This window comes from Oncorhynchus keta, chromosome 25 (assembly GCF_023373465.1).
Source record: "Oncorhynchus keta strain PuntledgeMale-10-30-2019 chromosome 25, Oket_V2, whole genome shotgun sequence".
Classification (NCBI taxonomy): Eukaryota; Metazoa; Chordata; class Actinopteri; order Salmoniformes; family Salmonidae; genus Oncorhynchus; species Oncorhynchus keta.
In genome coordinates this window covers 646026-664937 of record NC_068445.1, presented here as the reverse complement: position 1 = coordinate 664937, position 18912 = coordinate 646026, and the positions used below count along the sequence as shown (strand labels likewise).

General features: G+C 43.4%; 1 protein-coding gene across 2 annotated transcripts; it reads left to right on the top strand.

Moving 5' to 3' along the window:
- The first annotated feature begins 3211 nt into the window (after window positions 1-3211).
- LOC118357889 (uncharacterized) lies at window positions 3212-17374 on the top strand. 2 transcript variants are annotated; one of them, XR_004820370.2, is made up of 4 exons: window positions 3212-5174; window positions 10750-10914; window positions 13953-14076; window positions 14366-17374. XR_004820370.2 is itself a non-coding variant. In XM_052478472.1 (3 exons), the coding sequence occupies exons 1-2, from the start codon at window positions 4472-4474 to the stop codon at window positions 10890-10892; spliced, it is 846 nt and encodes a 281-aa protein (XP_052334432.1). In that variant the 5' UTR covers window positions 3212-4471; the 3' UTR covers window positions 10893-10914; window positions 14366-17374. The 2 variants fall into 2 exon arrangements, 1 of the variants encoding a protein (XP_052334432.1); XM_052478472.1 differs by lacking the exon at window positions 13953-14076.
- The last annotated feature ends 1538 nt before the right edge of the window (window positions 17375-18912 follow it).

Here is an 18912-nt window from a genome sequence, read left to right as displayed (position 1 = left end):
ACAGTCTCGAACCCTCGACCTTCTAGCCCGAAGTCCAGTGCGCTATCGACTGTGCCTCAAAAGCATGCTCAAGTGGCAGAGTCGATATCCGCGCTTATAAACCCAGGGTCAATAAAATATGTTAGAGAATTCTGTCAGTAAATTACCCAGTTGATAATGTGCTATGCAACCTATGGGCGCATTCCTCTGCCCAGGCGTTGCTGATGCATGCAAGATCGTACAACGACTGGATATGTATTTTACTTATCAGTTTATGTTACAGCAATCTGTCAGTCGATGACGTGGCACTCAACCATTGGTTGATACATGCAATGTCTTTATTTTATTTAACCTTTATTTAACTAGGCAAGTCATTTAAGAACAAATATATTATTTACAATGACAGGCTACCAAATGGCAAAAGGCCTCCTGCGGGGACGGAGGCCTGGGATTAAAAAAATTAATGCAATATAAATATAGGACAAAACACACATCACAACAAGAGACACAACACTACATAAAGAGGGACCTAAGACATCAACATAAGGCAGCAACACAACATGACAACAACATGGCAGCAACACAACATGCTAGTAGCACCAAAACATGGCACAAACAAAGGTCAAGAAGGTAGAGACAACAATACATAATACAAAGCAGCCACAACTGTCAGTAAGAGTGTACATGATTGAGTCTTTGACCTAGGGCTGGGCAATATGGTCAAAATATCATATCACATTTTTGACGGTTTGACAGTATTTGATGTTTTTGAATAATAAACGTTCTAAATTACCCTAGGGTGGCAACAATTTTTTTCACCCTTATTTAACCAGGTAGGCAAGTTGAGAACAAGTTCTCATTTAAAATTGCGACCTGGCCAAGATAAAGCAAAGCAGTTCGACAGATACAATGACACAGAGTTACACATGGGGTAAAACAAACATACAGTCAATAATACAGTATAAACAAGTCTATATACAATGTGAGCAAATTAGGTGAGAAGGGAGGTATAAAGGCAAAAAAAGGCCATGGTGGCAAAGTAAATACAATATAGCAAGTAAAACACTGGAATGGTAGTTTTGCAATGGAAGAATGTGCAAAGTAGAAATAAAAATAATGGGGTGCAAAGGAGCAAAATAAATAAATAAATTAAATACAGTTGGGAAAGAGGTAGTTGTTTGGGCTAAATTATAGGTGGGCTATGTACAGGTGCAGTAATCTGTAAGATGCTCTGACAGTTGGTGCTTAAAGCTAGTGAGGGAGATAAGTGTTTCCAGTTTCAGAGATTTTTGTAGTTCGTTCCAGTCATTGGCAGCAGAGAACTGGAAGGAGAGGCGGCCAAAGAAATAATTGGTTTTGGGGGTGACTAGAGAGATATACCTGCTGGAGCGTGTGCTACAGGTGGGAGATGCTATGGTGACCAGCGAGCTGAGATAAGGGGGGACTTTACCTAGCAGGGTCTTGTAGATGACATGGAGCCAGTGGGTTTGGCGACGAGTATGAAGCGAGGGCCAGCCAACAAGAGTGTACAGGTCGCAATGGTGGGTAGTATATGGGGCTTTGGTGACAAAACTGATTGCACTGTGATAGACTGCATCCAATTTGTTGAGTAGGGTATTGGAGGCTATTTTGTAAATGACATCGCCAAAGTCGAGGATTGGTAGGATGGTCAGTTTTACAAGGGTATGTTTGGCAGCATGAGTGAAGGATGCTTTGTTGCGAAATAGGAAGCCAATTCTAGATTTAACTTTGGATTGGAGATGTTTGATATGGGTCTGGAAGGAGAGTTTACAGTCTAAGCAGACACCTAAGTATTTGTAGTTGTCCACGTATTCTAAGTCAGAGCCGTCCAGAGTAGTGATGTTGGACAGGCGGGTAGGTGCAGGTAGCGATCGGTTGAAGAGCATGCATTTAGTTTTACTTGTATTTAAGAGCAATTTGAGGCCACGGAAGGAGAGTTGTATGGCATTGAAGCTTGCCTGGAGGGTTGTTAACACAGTGTCCAAAGAAGGGCCGGAAGTATACAGAATGGTGTCGTCTGCGTAGAGGTGGATCAGAGACTCACCAGCAGCAAGAGCGACCTCATTGATGTATACAGAGAAGAGAGTCGGTCCAAGAATTGAACCCTGTGGCACCCCCATAGAGACTGCCAGAGGTCCGGACAGCAGACCCTCCGATTTGACACACTGAACTCTATCAGAGAAGTAGTTGGTGAACCAGGCGAGGCAATCATTTGAGAAACCAAGGCTGTCGAGTCTGCCAATGAGGAAATACATTATAAGTGATTTCAGTGGGGCTTTATACATTCTGATTGAACAGAATAAAACAATATAACTTCAACTAAAAGTAATTTGCTGCATTTTCATCCATTTCTGCATTTACTACACTTTTGTTATCATCTCCAAATTGTGCCATGTAGAGCTGACTGGTAAATATGGGCAAACAATCTAGGCCTAGTTTATTGGTGAACTGTTTGAATCATGGAAATATAAAGATTATTATAATTCAATATTTGGAATATAGTGGGCAGCACTTTGAATATATTGTTTGAAATTACAAATTAATAAGCCAGAGAGGAATTATATGGGTTCAGTGGTTCAGCCTAATAGTTTGGTTCTAGGCAGTCTTGTATCTATTCCAATTCAAGCCAACCCCATGTTATTTTGTAATAGCTACCTGCTGAGCATGGCATGTTCTTCAAAGAGACTGTCTGATCTGAAATCCCACAGCTGCAGCTTTGGGGAAAATAATGTGTATTGTATCTTTCTTCTGTACCAACATGGACATTCTGGTTATAACTGAATCTTGGTTAAAGGAAAATATGCCGGACTCTGGTGTGTCTCTGACTGATTATAATGTTTTTAGTTTGACAAAGTTGGCATAAAGAGCCATTTAAATGTTTCTGTATCCATTACCACCTCTGAGCTAAATCTAACTCAGCTGATAACTAAACCAACTCGCTCCAACTTTAAACACCCTAACAAATCTACTCTTTTAGATATTATTCTAACAAATGCTCCTCATAATTGTACAGCCAATGGGATATTTGCTAATGAGTTCAGTGACCATTGTCCCGTTTCCTGCATAAGAGGTGTTTAGATACCTAAATCTCACTCATGCAGTGTTACAAATAGACATTTTTATATTTTAATGAGCAATATTTTGTGTCTGAGCTGGGGTTGAGTGTCTGGTGGATTGTGCCACCATCACTGACTCCGATCAGGCCCTTAATTGTTCCCCAATTAAATTTTTTGCAGATAAACATGTTCTGTACAAAAAGATAAGGGTAAAAAACAGATATAATCCTTGGTTTACGCATGAATTGTTTTGAAATAAATGTAGCGTGGGTTAAGACGGACTGATTCTACGTCTGATTGGCAGTCTTTCAGACAATGAGAAATAGATTTCTATCCCTAGTTAGAAAAGCAAAATCAACATATTCCTTGAAATGTGTATCTGAGAGTGGTGGTAATCCAGCTAACTTCTGCAAAGTGGTCAAATATTTTAAACAAAACTGCACCCCCTCGTTACTGCTTTTAATAACCATTTGGCTTCAGCTGGCCAAAAATGTGTGTTGCTTTTAATAACCAAATCCAATATCCAAACAATTGTTCTGTATTCAAGTGAATCACCCTTACCTTGATTAATTTGTCTGTGTTGTTATCCTCCGACATGATGTTCTACTACGGTCAAAATTTGTGGTGCTTTTAATTACCATTTTGCTTCAGCTGGCCAGAAATGTGTGGTGATTTACGATCAAAACCGCAATATATCATGGGTATATTGTGACTGACTGATCTACAAATAAAAATGATTTATTATTTATGATGCAAGGTGATTTGTATGATGCAAGGTGATTTGTAGTCGGCAGTCATCTGCATCTGCAGTGAACACGGCCACTCTTTTAACCTGCAATGTTAATTCTCCTAACCTGCTGCGTAAGTTCTCCTAACCGCCCACAGAAAAGTAATTTCTGTATTGACGTAATTTCTGCATGAAAAGGGTTTCCCCGTCTACCATAGTGCCCTGCGAATAGCTGCGCAAAACTATAGGTGGTGCTCTTGAAATTTCCGCTGATTTGGTCCCGACAGCGGAACCAAATCCCTAACAAGTTTTAAGGAAACAAAAAAGTAAAAGTAACATGTCCTGCTTTCAAGATAAGTTGATATTTCACATATATTTCCCTAATTACACATGTCCCGATATTTCAGGAAAACGTTGGACATTTCACCTAGATATCCCTAATATGATGACAGTAGTGTACCACATAGAAGCTTATCAGGCTTACCCTTTTCCAGAGTAGTTTTCTCACTTCAAGTTGTATAATATATATATCTCTGTTTCTATATTTATTTAACCCCTATATATATTAGGTTCCGGCCATGGCGCCGGGCTGAACGCCGTGCCTGGACTGGCGCAGAGGCCTCCGGCCCTGGAGCTGAGTTGGACGCTGTACCTGGACTAGGCACCGGCGCAGAAGAAGGCTCCGGACATGGAGCTTGACTGGACATCGTGCCTGGACCGGCCACCGGCACAGAGTAAGGCTCCTGCCCTGAAGCGGGACTGGACACCGTCCCTGTACTGGGCATCGGTGCAGAGGAAGGCTTCGACCTTGGAGCGGGACTGGACGCCGTGTCTAGCCTGGGCATCGGTGCAGAGGAAGGCCATGGAGCAGGACTGGACACCTTGCCTGGAAGCTCCGGACCCTCCACAGCCCGGAACCTCGCTGGAGGCTGTGGACCGTCGCGGGAGGTTCTGGATTGTGGACCGTCGCGGGAGGTTCCGGACCGTAGACCGTCGTGGGAGGTTCCGGACCGTGGACCGTCGCGGGAGGTTCCGGACCGTGGACCGTCGCGGGAGGTTCCGGACCGTGGACCGTCGCGGGAGGTTCCGGACCGTGGACCGTCGCGGGAGGTTCGGGACCGGGGACCGTCGCGGGAGGTTCCGGACCGGGGACCGTCGCGGGAGGTTCCGGACCGGGGACCGTCGCGGGAGGTTCCGGACCGGGGACCATCGCGGGAGGTTCCGGACCGGGGACCGTTGCGGGAATCTCCAGACCGGGAACCGTCGCCGGAAGCTCTGGACTGTGACCGGACTGATGACCCGCTCTTCCACTATCCGCTGCTCCGCCGACTACTCCTCGTGGTGTCTCCTTCCAAGGAAGGGTCTCACAACCTCCCATCATTTCTTCCCAGGTCCAAAACTCCTTTGCCTCCATCACATGCTGCTTGGTCCTTTATTGGTGGAATATTCTGCCACGATAGTCGTAATGAGCAGACCAAGGTGCAGCATGAGTATAGTTCCACATATTTTTAACCTCTCTGGGATTTTCGAGACGGTAGCATCCCACCCCGCCAACAGCCAGTGAAAGTGCAGGGCGCCAAATTCAAAACAACAAAAATCTCATAATTAAAATTCCTCAAGCATACAAGTGTTTTACACAATTGTAAAGATAAAATTCTCGTTAATCCAGCCACAGTATCTGATTTCAAAAAGGCTTTACAGCGAAAGCACCACAAACGATTATGTTAGGTCACCATCATGTCACAGAAAAACACAGCCATTTTCCAGCCAAAGAGTGGAGTCACAAAAAGCAGAAATATAGATCAAATTAATCACTAACCTTTGATGATCGTCATCAGATGACACTCATAAGACTTCATGTTACACAATACATGTATGTTTTGTTCGATAAAGTGCATATTTATATCCAAAAATCTCATTTTACATTGGCTTGTTATGTTCAATAGTTCCAAAACATGCAGTGATTTTGCAGAGAGCCACATCAACATTGATAAAAGATACAACTATTGTACATGGAAATTTAGATAAACTTCTCCTTAATGCAACGGCTGTTTCAGATTTCAAAAAATTTTACGAAAAAAACAAACCATGCAATAATCTGAGTACGGCGCTCAGAGCCCAAACCAGCCAAAAAGATATCCGCCATATTGTGTAGTCAACATTAGTCAGAAATAGCATTATAAATATTCACTTACCTTTGATGATCTTCATCAGAATGCACTCCCAGGAATCCCAGTTCCACAATAAATGTTTGATTTGTTCGATAATGTCCATCATTTATGTCCAAATAGCTACTTTTGTTAGCACGTTTTATAAACGAATCCAAAGCCACAAAGCGCGTTCGCTAGGAGCAGACGAAATGTCAAAAGGTTCCGCTACAGTCCGTAGAAACATGTCAAACGATGTATAGAATCAATCTTTAGGATGTGTTTAACATAAATCTTCAATAATGTTCCAACCGGAGAATTCCTTTGTCTTCAGAAATGCAATGGAAAGGCACCTCTCACATGACCGCACGTCACGAGCCTGTGGCACTCTGCCAGACCACTGACTCAAAGAGCCCTTATGAGCCCCTTCTTTACAGTAGAAGCCTCAAACAAGTTTCTAAAGACAGTTGACATCTAGTGGAAGCCTTAGGAAGTGCAACATGACCAATATCCCACTGCATCTTCAATAGGGGCGGAGTTGAAAATCGACCAACCTCAGATTTCCCACTTCCTGGTGGATTTCTTTCTCAGGTTTTCACCTGCAATATGAGTTCTGTTATACTCACAGACATCATTCAAACAGTTTTAGAAACGTCAGAGTGTTTTCTATCCAAATATACTAATTATATGCATATTCTAGCTTTTATGGCTGAGTAGCAGGAGGTTTACTCTGGGCACCTTATTCCTCCAAGCTACTCAATACTGCCCCCTAGTCACCAAGAAGTTTTAATCTCCGTGAAACAAACAAAACAATAAACCAATAACAAATGTGAAGTCATGAAGTGCGCACAGGCAACTAAACACAAACAATGTCCCACAAACACAGGTGGGAAAAATGTCTACTTAAATATGATCCGCAATTAGAGACAGCGATTTTCCAACTGCCTCTAATTGGGAACCATACAAAACACCGACATAGAAAATATAAACTAGAACACCCCCTAGTCACGCCCTAACCTACTAACTAACAAACTAAGATGTTTGGTGCAGTATTTTTCAATGAAAAATGTACATGATAACGAGTCTTCTCTCGTTCAATGACAAAGACTTTATTGACAAATCCCTACTGTTGACCAATCACCGACAAAGGAGCGTAGACTTCGGCTCCGATCTTAGGTTGCCCTCCAGAAAAAAAACGGTGGCCCCGAACAGTAGTAATTGTGTCCCCGAACAAGTCCAAAACTCACAAAAATGTCCTCATAATATATGCACAAACTTTACCGAAGCGTTCAGCTGGGAAGCATGCCTTAAGTGTGTTTACAGTAGAGTACATCTTGTCATTATTTTGTTTGTCTTAAATTAAATAAGCCAGTTAACTTTGATTATTTAATGTCATACAACATTATTTAAGAAACAATCACTTGATTGGGGCATCCAGAACTCGCTATTTCGTGCCTTCAGAAAGTATTCAGATCCCTTGACTTTTTCCACATTTTGTTAGGTTACAGCCTTATTCTACAATTGACTATATTGTTTTTTTCCCTCATCAACCTACACACAATACCCCGTAACGTTTAAAGAAAAAACAGGTTTTTAGAAATGTTTGCTCATAAAAAATGTAATAAAAACGGAAATATTACATTTACATAAGTACTCAGACCCTTTGCTCAGTACTTTGTTGAAGCATCTTTGGCAGCAATTACAGCCTTGAGTCTTCTTGGGTATGACGCTACAAGCTTGGCACACCGGTATTAGGGGAGTTTCTCTCCTTCTTCTCTGCAGATCCTCTCAAGCGCTGTCAGGTTGGAAGGTGAGCGTTGTTGCACAGCTATTTTCAGGTCTCTCCAGAGATGTTCGATTGGGTTCATGTCCGGGCTCTGGCTGGGCCACTCAAGGACATTCAGAGACTTGTCCCGAAGCCACTCCTGCTTTGTCTTGGCTGTGTGCTTAGGGTCGTTGTCCTGTTGGAAGGTGAACCTTCGCCCCAGTCTGAGGTCTTGAGCGCTCTGTAGCAGGTTTTCATTAAGGATCTTTCTGTACTTCGCTCAGTTCATGTTTGCCTCGATCCTGACTAGTCTCCCAAACTTCTTCCATTTAAGTATGTTGGAGGCTACAGTGTTCTTGGGGACCTTCAATGCTGCAGAAATCGTTTGGTTCACCTAACCCAGATCTATGCCTTGAGATGCACTATCAAATGTGGGACCTTATATAGACAGGTGTGTGCCTTTCCAAATCATGTCCAATCAATTGAATTTAGTTGTAGAAACATCTCAGGGATGATCAATGGAAACAGGATGCATCTGAGCTCAATTTCGAGTCTCATAGCATAGTCTCATAGGGTCTGAATACTTATGTAAATAAGTTTTTATTTTGTATACATTTTCAAACATTTCTGAAAATCTGTTTTTGCTTTGTTATTATGGGGTTATCACCTCAGTCACTGTGAAGACAGCTGCTTGTCTCTGCTCCTCTGACTTGTTTGCGTGTCTTGAAAGTCCTGTAAATGACAACGTGTAAAAAAAAACTCATAATAAACATTATAAATATATTTATGAACATCATATCAACTTTGCACAGCACTATAACAACTGTGTCAGTCCTATCAAAAGATGAGTACTCACATTTTGTGGCACAGTAAAGCCGATGTTTTATAATTCATTTACTGCATCCGAGGTTTGTCAAGGTTCTGGAAATTCTTCTAAAGAATAAATACATTTGGCAGATTAGGATTGGGAGCATGTCTGTCCCAGAGAAAGCCACAATTGGCGATCTGTGTTCTGGGCTAACTGGGAGACAGAAGCTAGCTAAGATTATCTACTAGATAGCTAAATCCTCAAGCCAGCTCGCCAGAAAATTAATTTGACTTAAACTAACGTTACCTCTAGAATTACAAGATAATGTATATGGCTTGGGTGGTTGGGGTCTTTGCCGATTTCCTGGGCCTTCTTTTCATACCGCCTCATATAAAGGTCCTGGTTGGCAGGGAGCTCGGCCCCAGTGATGTACTGGGCTTTCTGCACAACCCTCTGTAGCGCCATGCGATCGAGGGCAGTGCTGTTGCCATACCAAGCAGTGATGCAGCCAGTCAATATGCTCTCAATGGTACAGCTATAGAACCTTTTCAGGATTTGAGGGCCCATGGCAAACTTTTTCAATCTCCTGATGGGGAAGAGGCATTGTCGCGCCTTCTTCACAACTGAGTGTGTGTGTTAGGACTATTTTAAGTCTTGATTTGGACACCAAGGAACTGAAGCTGTCTACTTGCTCCACTGCCACCCCATCGATGTGGATGGAGGCGTGCTCACCCTCCTGTAGTCCATGATCAGCTCCTTGGTCTTGCTGACGTTGAGGGAGAGGTTGTTGCTCCAACATCACACTGCCAGGTCACTGACCTCCTCCATGTAGGCTGACTCATTGTCGCCCGTGGTCAGGCCTACCACCATGGTGTAGTCAGCAAACTTGATAATGGTCTTGGTCGTGCATGGCCACACAGTCGTGGGTGAACAGGGAGTACAGGAGGAGACTAAGCACACACCCCTAAGGGGCCCCTGTGTTAAGGGTCAGCTTGGTGGTGGTGATGTTGCCCACCCCAGACCCCCAAAATGGGTCTAGGGTGGCTGGGAAGGTGGAGATAATGTGTGTCATAACCAGCATCTCAAAGCACTTCATGATTACAGAAATTAGTGCTACAGGATGGGAGTCATTGTAGCATGAAGCCTTAGAGTTCATATAAACAGGAATGATTGTGGTCATCTTAAAACATGTGGGGATTCCAGACTGGGACAAGGAGAGGTGAAAATTACAGTGAATATGTTGTTCTGCGCATTCTCCGAGAATGTGCCCTGGAATACCGTCGTGACCCGCGGCCTTGCGGGTATTGACTTCATTAAAGACTCTTCTCACATTGGTCTCGGAGAGCGAGATCACCCAAGTCCTCTGGGTCGGTGACAGCCTTCACGCCCGGCTCAATGTTGTTGTAGCCAAAGTGTGCATAAAATCCATTGAGTTTGTCTTGCAGAGAGGCATTGTTGGGCAGATCACAGTTGGGCCCTAATCTATGGATTTCACATCACTGGGTAGAGGTGCAGCCATTGGTGGGCCTGGGAGGGCATAGGCCCACCCACTTGGGAGTCAGGCCCAGTCAATCAGAATTAGTTTTTCCACACAAAATGGCATTATTACAGACATAAATACTCCTCTGCACCCCGCCCCGCCTCCCTTCAGACAATCCCGTAGGTGAAGAGGCCGGCTGTGGAGGTCCTGGGCAGGCGTGTTTACAAGTGGTCTACGGTTGTGAGGCCGGTTGGATGTACTGCCAAATTCTCTAAAACGACGTTGGAGGTGGTTTATGGTAGAGAAATCCACATTGAATTATCTGGCAACAGCTCTGGTGGACATTCCTGCAGTCATCATGACAATTGCACGCTTAGCATGATGTGAACCACCCATACCCACATTTTATTTGGTATAGCACAAAAATAGGAGTTCCATTGCATGGATTTTGGTCTGTAGATGGAGTTTTATTGGATTTTTTAAAACTGTTGTCAATAGAAGGGGCGGAAAGTAGCCTAACAGGGTCAGAGTGTTGGGCCAGTAACCAAAAGATTCCTGGATCAAACCCCCGAGAGGTTGGGTTAAATGTGGAAGACACATTCCAGTTGAATGAATGCAGTTGTACAACTGACTCGTTATCCCTCTTTCCCTTATGGTAGTCAAGCCTACACACTACAGTTATGCCAGGTTAAATGCCATTTAGGCTTAAACCAATCTCTTTCCCAATCTAACTCTATTAATGTCTTCTACCTTGTATTTGTTTCAGGCAATCGATTCCACCCAACAAGCAAGATTAAATCACTCCCCAGTGATAACAATGTCCAACCCCAGGCTCCCAAGCAGGACAAGAGGGCCTCTGTTCCACCCCCCAAAATGAGAAAAGTCAGACTCCTCAACGGACATAGATAACCTAACCCCCTTGCATCCAAAAGTAAGGCTCATTTAGGTTTTATTACTGCTACAAAAAATGCCCCTCTTGTGTTCAATGAACAGTAATTGTCGGAATTTATTATTCACATGATATCCAGAAGTCAAAGGTGACAAAGAACACAGCTGAAGAGTTCCTAAAACAGTACCGGTCATCAGACAGCATAAAGCTCACGAACAAGTGGATGAATTGGAGCAGGAGATCTCCAAATTTACACAGGATAACGTTGAACTGAAACAGCAGAATGACACATGGAAGGAGATTGTTCTTCAATGTAATACTGAGCAATAGTCTTGATTCTTATCGGCTGATATAACGACACAAGGCGAGACACAGATGCAGACACAGGAGGCAGATGGTTTGAGCTCTGATATTTATTATAATCCAAGGAGTAGGCAAAGGCAGGTTGGGGACAGGCAAGAGTTCATAAATCTTCTTAAGGATCGGCCCCTTTTTCCCCCAATTTTCATCTAAAATGACATACTCAAATCTAACTGCCTGTAGCTCAGGCCCTGAAGCAAGGATATGCATATTCGTGGTACCATTTATAAGGAAACACTGAAGTTCGTGGAAATGTGAAAGGAATGTAGGAGAACATAACACAATATATCTAGTAAAAGATAATACAAAGGAAAATAAATGTTCTTTTGTATTTTTTTGGTACCATCATCTTTGAAATGCAAGAGAAAGGAAAAAATGTATTATTCCAGCTTTGATTTTGGAACTTGATGGCAGCAGCGAATGTGCAAAGTTTTAGCCTGATCAAATGAATCATTGCTTTTCTGTTCAAAATGTTGTATCTAGATTTCCCAAATGTGCCTAATTTGTTTTTGAATAACTTTATGTTCAAAATTGTGCACTCTCAAACAATAGCATGATATTATTTCACTGTAAAGCTACTGTAAATTGGACAGTGCATTTAGATTAACAAGAATAAGCTTTCTGCCAATAGCACATATGTCCTGGGAAATTATCTTGTTACTTACAACCTCATGCTAGTCGCATTGGGCTACATTAGCTCAACCGTCCCGTGGAAGGGACACCGATCCCGAAGAAGTCATAAGTCAGAGTCCAAAACGGTACAGGGCAGCAGGCAGGCTTGAGGTCAAGCAGAATGGTCAGGCAGGCGGGCTCAGTCAGGACAGGCAAGGGTCAGAACCAGGACAACGAGAAAAACAGAGACTGGGGAAAACTAGGCGCAAAAACCGCTGGTTGACTTGCCAAACAAGATGAACTGGCACAGACAGACAGAAAACACAGCTATAAACCCTAACCCTAACCCTGTACTCCCTGTTCACCCACGCACGCCTCCAACTCAATCATCAAGTTTACGGACGACACAACAGTGGTAGGCTTGATTACCAACAACGACGAGACGGCCTACAGGGAGGAGGTGAGGGCCCTCGGAGTGTGGTGTCAGGAAAATAACCTCACACTCAACGTCAACAAAACTAAGGAGATGATTGTGGACAACAGCAGAGGGAACACCCCCCTATCCACATCGATGGAACAGTAGTGGAGAGGGTAGTAAGTTTTAAGTTCCTCGGCGTACACATCACAGACAAACTGAATTGGTCCACCCACACAGACAGCATCGTGAAGAAGGCGCAGCAGCGCCTCTTCAACCTCAGGAGGCTGAAGAAATTCGGCTTGTCACCAAAAGCACTCACAAACTTCTACAGATGCACAATCGAGAGCATCCTGGCGGGCTGTATCACCGCCTGGTACGGCAACTGCTCCGCCCACAACCGTAAGGCTCTCCAGAGGGTAGTGAGTTCTGCACAACGCATCACCGGGGGCAAACTACCTGCCCTCCAGGACACCTACACCACCCGATGTCACAGGAAGGCCATAAAGATCATCAAGGACAACAACCACCCGAGCCACTGCCTGTTCACCCCGCTATCATCCAGAAGGCGAGGTCAGTACAGGTGCATCAAAGCTGGGACCGAGAGACTAAAAAACAGCTTCTATCTCAAGGCCATCAGACTGTTAAACAGCCACCACTAACATTGAGTGGCTGCTGCCAACACACTGACTCAACTCCAGCCACATTAATAATGGGAATTGATGGGAAATGGTGTAAAATATACCTTACACTTGTGTCTATAAGGTAGTATTTTTGGAATTGTTAGCTAGATTACTTGTTGGTTATTACTGCATTGCGGCAGCGTAGCCTAGTGGTTAGAGCGTTGGACTAGTAACCGGAAGGTTGTGAGTTCAAACCCCCGAGCTGACAAGGTACAAATCTGTCGTTCTGCCCCTGAACAGGCAGTTAACCCACTGTTCCCAGGCCGTCATTGAAAATAAGAATATGTTCTTAACTGACTTGCCTGGTTAAATAGGTAAAATTAGGTAATAATAATAAGGTAAAATTAAAAAAAAAAAAATTGTCGGAACTAGAAGCACAAGCATTTCGCTACACTCGCATTAACATCTGCTAACCATGTGTATGTGACAAATACATTTGATTTGATTTGATTTTAAATACGGCTGCTAGAAACCTGAATAGAACCAAAGAATTTTATCATATTACTCCAGTGCTAGCCTCCCTACACTGGCTTCCTGTTAAGGCAAGGGCTGATTTCAAGGTTTTACTGCTAACCTACAAAGCATTACACGGGCTTGCTCCTACCTATCCTTCCGATTTGGTCCTGCCGTACATACCTACACATATGCTACGGTCACAAGACGCAGGCCTCCCAATTGTCCCTAGAATTTCTAAGCAAACAGCTGGAGGCAGGGCTTTCTCCTATAGAGCTCAATTTTTATGGAATTGTCTGCCTACCCATGTGAGAGACGCAGACTTGGTCTCAACCTTAATAAAGTCTTTACTGAAGACTCATCTCTTCAGTAGGTCATATGATTGAGTGTAGTCTGGCCCAGGAGTGTGGAGGTGAACGGAAAGGCTCTGGAGCAACGAATCGCCCTTGCTGTCTCTGCCTGGCCGGTTCCCCTCTCTCCACTGGGATTCTCTGCCTCTAATCCTATTACAGGGGGGGAGTCACTGGCTTACTGGTGCTCTTCCATGCCGTCCCTAGGAGGGGTGCGTCACTTGAGTGGCTTGAGTCGCTGGCGTGGTCTTCCTGTCTGGGTTGGCCCTCCCAATTGGGTTGTGCCGTGGCGGAGATCTTTGTGGGCTATACTCGGCCTTCTCTCAGGATGGTAAGTTGGTGGTTGAAGATATCCCTCTAGTGGTGTGGGGGCTGCGCTTTGGCAAAGTGGGTGGGGTTATATCCTGCCTGTTTGGCCCTGTCCGGGGGTATCATCGGATGGGGCCATAGTGTCTCCGGACCCCTCCTGTCTCAGCCTCCAGTATTTATGCTGCAGTAATTTATGTGTCGGGGGGCTAGGGTCAGTCTGTTATATCTGGAGTATTTCTCCTGTCTTATCCGGTGTCCTGTTTGAATTTATGTATACTCTCTCTAATTCTCTCTTTCTTTCTCTCTCTCAGAGGACCTGAGCCCTGGGACTATGCCTCAGGACTACCTGGCATGATGACTCCTTGCTATTCCCAGTCTGCTGGCCGTGCTGCTGCTCCAGTTTCAACTGTTCTGCTGCGGCTATGGAACCCTGACCTGTTCACCGGACGTGCTACCTGTCCCAGACCTGCTGTTTTCAACTCTCTAGAGACAGCAGGAGCAGTAGAGATACTCTCAATGATTGGCTATGAAAAGCCAACTGACATTTACTCCTGAGGTGCTGACTTGCTGCACCCTTGACAACTACTGTGATTATTATTATTTGACCATGCTGGTCATTTATGAACATTTGAACATCTTGGCCATGTTCTGTTATAATCTCCACCCGGCACTGCCAGAAGAGGACTGGCCACATAGCCTGGTTCCTCTCTCGATTTCTTCCTACGTTTTGGCCTTTCTAGGCAGTTTTTCCTAGCCACCGTGCTTCTACACCTGCATTGCTTGCTGTTTGGGGTTTTAGGCTGGGTTTCTGTACAGCATTTTGATATATCAGCTGATGTAAGAAGGGCTATATAAATACATTTGATTTGATAGGACTTCCAAAAGTACAATGGGGAGAGTGTCTGACTGGTAGTGTAAAGTCCCTAAATGAAAAAGGAGATGTTGTGTTGACAGGATTAAAACGCACAATAACTCCCCCTGTTTGTATCTGCAACTCAGGGAATGTGGATGTAGGAAACACCACTAAATTGCCTGTCTTACACAGACCTAAAAACAGATACCAGTAGTTTTGATGTACTGGATGGGTAACAATTGATAACTTGGGTAAATATGTCAAACATAGGCAAAGGCATGGAGACACCTCAGAATCTCTGGATCTGTTGGGGTAAATGGCTACATTTTCCTCCCCATGGGATGGAAAGGGTGTTATTATCTGGGGAAAACGGAACTGACAGTAGCAACATTACTTGCTGCTGAACAGTTCTTTACAAATTAGTTTCAGATTGAATGGCAGAGACAAAAGAGCAGTGTCTCAAAAATAATGAAGCTTATGGACATGTGCTGTCTCAGATAGAGATGGCAGCCCTAGTAATCTTTCCAGGTGTAGGAGTTGTAGTAAATGGTAAGGGGATTAAGAATTTGACATAGGCCCTCACTAATTTGATCGTAGAGGTTTTACTCAGTTGTCACTAAATGTGCAGTATTTGAAGGCAGTAGTGACTGGAGACAAAATGGCACATATTGGCTAAAGACAGAGGGGCCTACAGGTCTCTTGGAATAAACAATGAGGATTACATTACTGTGTCATGTTGCTTCCTGAGTCCTCTGACAACATGACAGCTATTATTAATGACCTGGCTAAATTAGGAGGTACTCTGTGAAAAGCTGACAACACCATTTTTGACCAAATTGGACACTGGTTTAATGGTGTATTTGGAAACTTGATGGATAAGGTAATGATTTCTCGGGTAAATGACTTGCAATTAAATAGACCGAGAACAGAACTACCGCAATGTTACTTTTATACTATTAATTAATGCTCTCGGTTCGAAATTTATGAAAATGAACTCTCCGTCAACATTGCAATGTTGCGCAACCACAATATTTTGTCTTACAATATTAATCGGACTAAAAGGGATCACATAATAGCTACATTAACCTTCATTTTCTCATATAATTTTATTGGGAATGTAGTTGGAGATGATTTAGACCAATGACTAATCAGGTGTGCTCCCGCTCTCCTCGTGTCTTGATAGAAAAATGTATTTATTCTCTTCACAAACGGCAAACTCATCACGCTTAGCACATTTCCATGATTTGACATGATGTAACTATCCCCCAGAATCATAAAGGTATATCTTTTTTGCCACTAACCTGTTGATAAAAGCTTATGTGAGAAGGTTATCCATCAAGTCAATTGATTAAGGCATAATTCTCATGATGACTTGAGCCCTTTGTATTGGTGTAGACTTGATGGACCAGACGGGACTCATTCCCTCCCAAACCAAAAGGAAAAATCAATATTTTCTCTGGTAGGCACAACCTACCCCTACAAACAATAACCTCAAGTCAAAACCGATACCGTACTGCAAGTATAAACACCATGGGACCACGCAGCCGTCATACCGCTCAGGAAGGAGACGTACTCTGTCTCCTAGAGATGAACGTACTTGCAAAAATAACCTGAAAGGCAGCTCAGCAAGGAAGAAGCCACTGCTCCAAAACCACCATAAAAAAGCCAGACTACGATTTGCAACTGCACATGGGGACAAAGATTGTACTTTTCTGGTCTGATGAAACAAAAATAGAACTGTTTGGCCATAATGACCATCGTTATGTTTGTAGAAAAAAGGTGAGGCTTGCAAGCCAAAGAACACCATCCCAACCGTGAAGCACGGCAGCATCATGTGGGTGTGCTTTGCTGCTTGAGGGACTTGTGCACTTCACAAAATAGATGGCTCATGAGGTAGGAAAATTATGTGGATATATTGGAAGCAGCATCTCAAGACATCAGGAAGTTAAAGCTTGGTCACAAATGGGTCATCCAAATGGACAATGAGCCCAAGCATACTTCCAAAGTTGTGGCAAAATGGCTCAAGGACAACAAAGTAAAGGTATTGGAGTGAACATTACAAAGCCCTGACCTCAATCCTATAGAAAATGTGGGCCGAACTGAAAAAGCTTGTGTGAGCAAGGAGGCATACAAACCTGACTCAGTTACACCAGCTCTGTCAGGAGGAATGGGACAAAATTCACCCAACTTATTGTGGGAAGCTTGTGGAAGACTAGCCAAAATGTTTGACCCAAGTTAGAGGCAATGCTATCAAATACTAATTGAGTGTATGTAAACTTCTGACACACTGGGAATGTGGTGGAAATAAATAATTATCTCTACTATTATTCTGACATTTTCACATTCTTAAAATAAAGTGGTGATCCTAACTGACCTAAGACAGGGAATTTTCACTAGGATTAAATGTCAGGAATTGTGAAAAACTGAGTTTAAATGTATTTGTCTAAGGTGTATGTAAACTTCCGACTTCAACTGTAGATGGTATATAACTCTTTATATTAAAGCAGATTACTTAACAGTTCTCAAATCATCTCAGCCCAAATAAAGTACAATCTGAGCCATTGTAGAAAGCATTCCATGTCAAATGAATGTTGCCAGTATCCCAGTGCATTGCTGGATAATCCTCATTGCTATAACCATCACCATAATTATTTAAAAAAGACTGTTGAAAACATAAGCCTGGCCTACCCCACTCTTGGTGATTTTGGTCTTAATGTGAGCAATGGGTCTGGTCACCTCTCTTGGAAAGGGCATCAACGTCTGGTGTCATTTCTGAAGTAGAGATCCTCAGAACAGCTGACAAGTGGTTTGTTAAATTTAACCTGTGATGGGATTTGTTGTAGTTCATGACTGAGAAAGTTTGTTCGCACACATATGTGGACCCGAATAGAACCAGCATCCTCTGGGCATGCTTTTTCATGTTTGGAAACTGTGTTTCATACAGTGAGCCATAAAACTGGTATTTTGTGGCTGTGTTGTACTTCTCCTTCAAAGCAATGTCACACTGGATGTCGATGAGCACCAGTTGTGTGTCTGGTGGTGCTTTCTCGCTGTCAAGACGGGGCATGATACAACCTCCAACTCAGTCTCAATCTTGACAAAGTCTACTGTATGTCTCAGTGCAGCACTGGGATGTGGGCGCATTCAGTGCAGCAGGTGTCAAAAAATGAGCGAGAGACCGGCTGCTCATTTGTCTGGAGAACAACCTAAGTTTGGCCTTGAATGCTTTCACATTGGAAAACCGTTCATAAATAAAAACCTCATTTCCCTGCAGTTTCACATTTAGATCGTTCAGTATGTCCACAGCAAAAACAAAGTCGCCCAGCCAGTCTGTCTTTCAACTCAGAGAAGTCGTCAGCTTTTACCAACCATATCAAGGAACATACCTATCTCCCCTCTCAGTTCCCACACACAGCAAAATACTTTTCCCAGAAATGTGCCAGCGCACATTTGAATGGTTAGTGCTCTGCCTCTGTGTCATTGAGCAGCTGAATGAACTTATGATGGTTAATACCCCTTACCCATATAAAGTTGACAAGGTTTTACAACCACTTTGACAACATTTTCCAGCTTTAACACAGGGCTTCCTGATGAATAATACAGTGAAGAAAGATCAATTACTCCAAGTTAGGTTGTTCTTCTTTTACTTTGTCTTGTAATCTTTTCAGTAGGCCAATGTTTTTACCGGTTAGATTTGGTGATCTATCTTTTGTGACGTTTGCTCCACGGTATTCATTTTTTTCCAGACACCCTGTTAGCAGTCTTGCTTGAAAAATGACAATCAAGATTATAGCTCGAAATGGTAGACCACACAAGCTCACAGAACGGGACCGCCGAGTGCAGAAGCGTGTAGTGCGTAAAAATGGTCTTTCCTTGGTTGCAAACCTCTCTACCGAGTTCCAAACTGCCTCTGGAAGCAACATCTGCATAAGAACTGTTCGTTGGGACTTTCATGAAATGGTTTTCCATGCCTGAGCAACCGCACGCAAACCAAAGATCACCATG

Excerpts from the sequence above, each read along its gene's own strand:
- LOC118357889 (XM_052478472.1), top strand. The coding sequence starts at position 4,472 with ATGGAGCTTGACTGGACATCGTGCCTGGACCGGCCACCGGCACAGAGT. Across the intron at positions 5,175-10,749 it reads CTCCCATCATTTCTTCCCAG|GCAATCGATTCCACCCAACA; the intron begins GTCCAAAACTCC and ends TATTTGTTTCAG.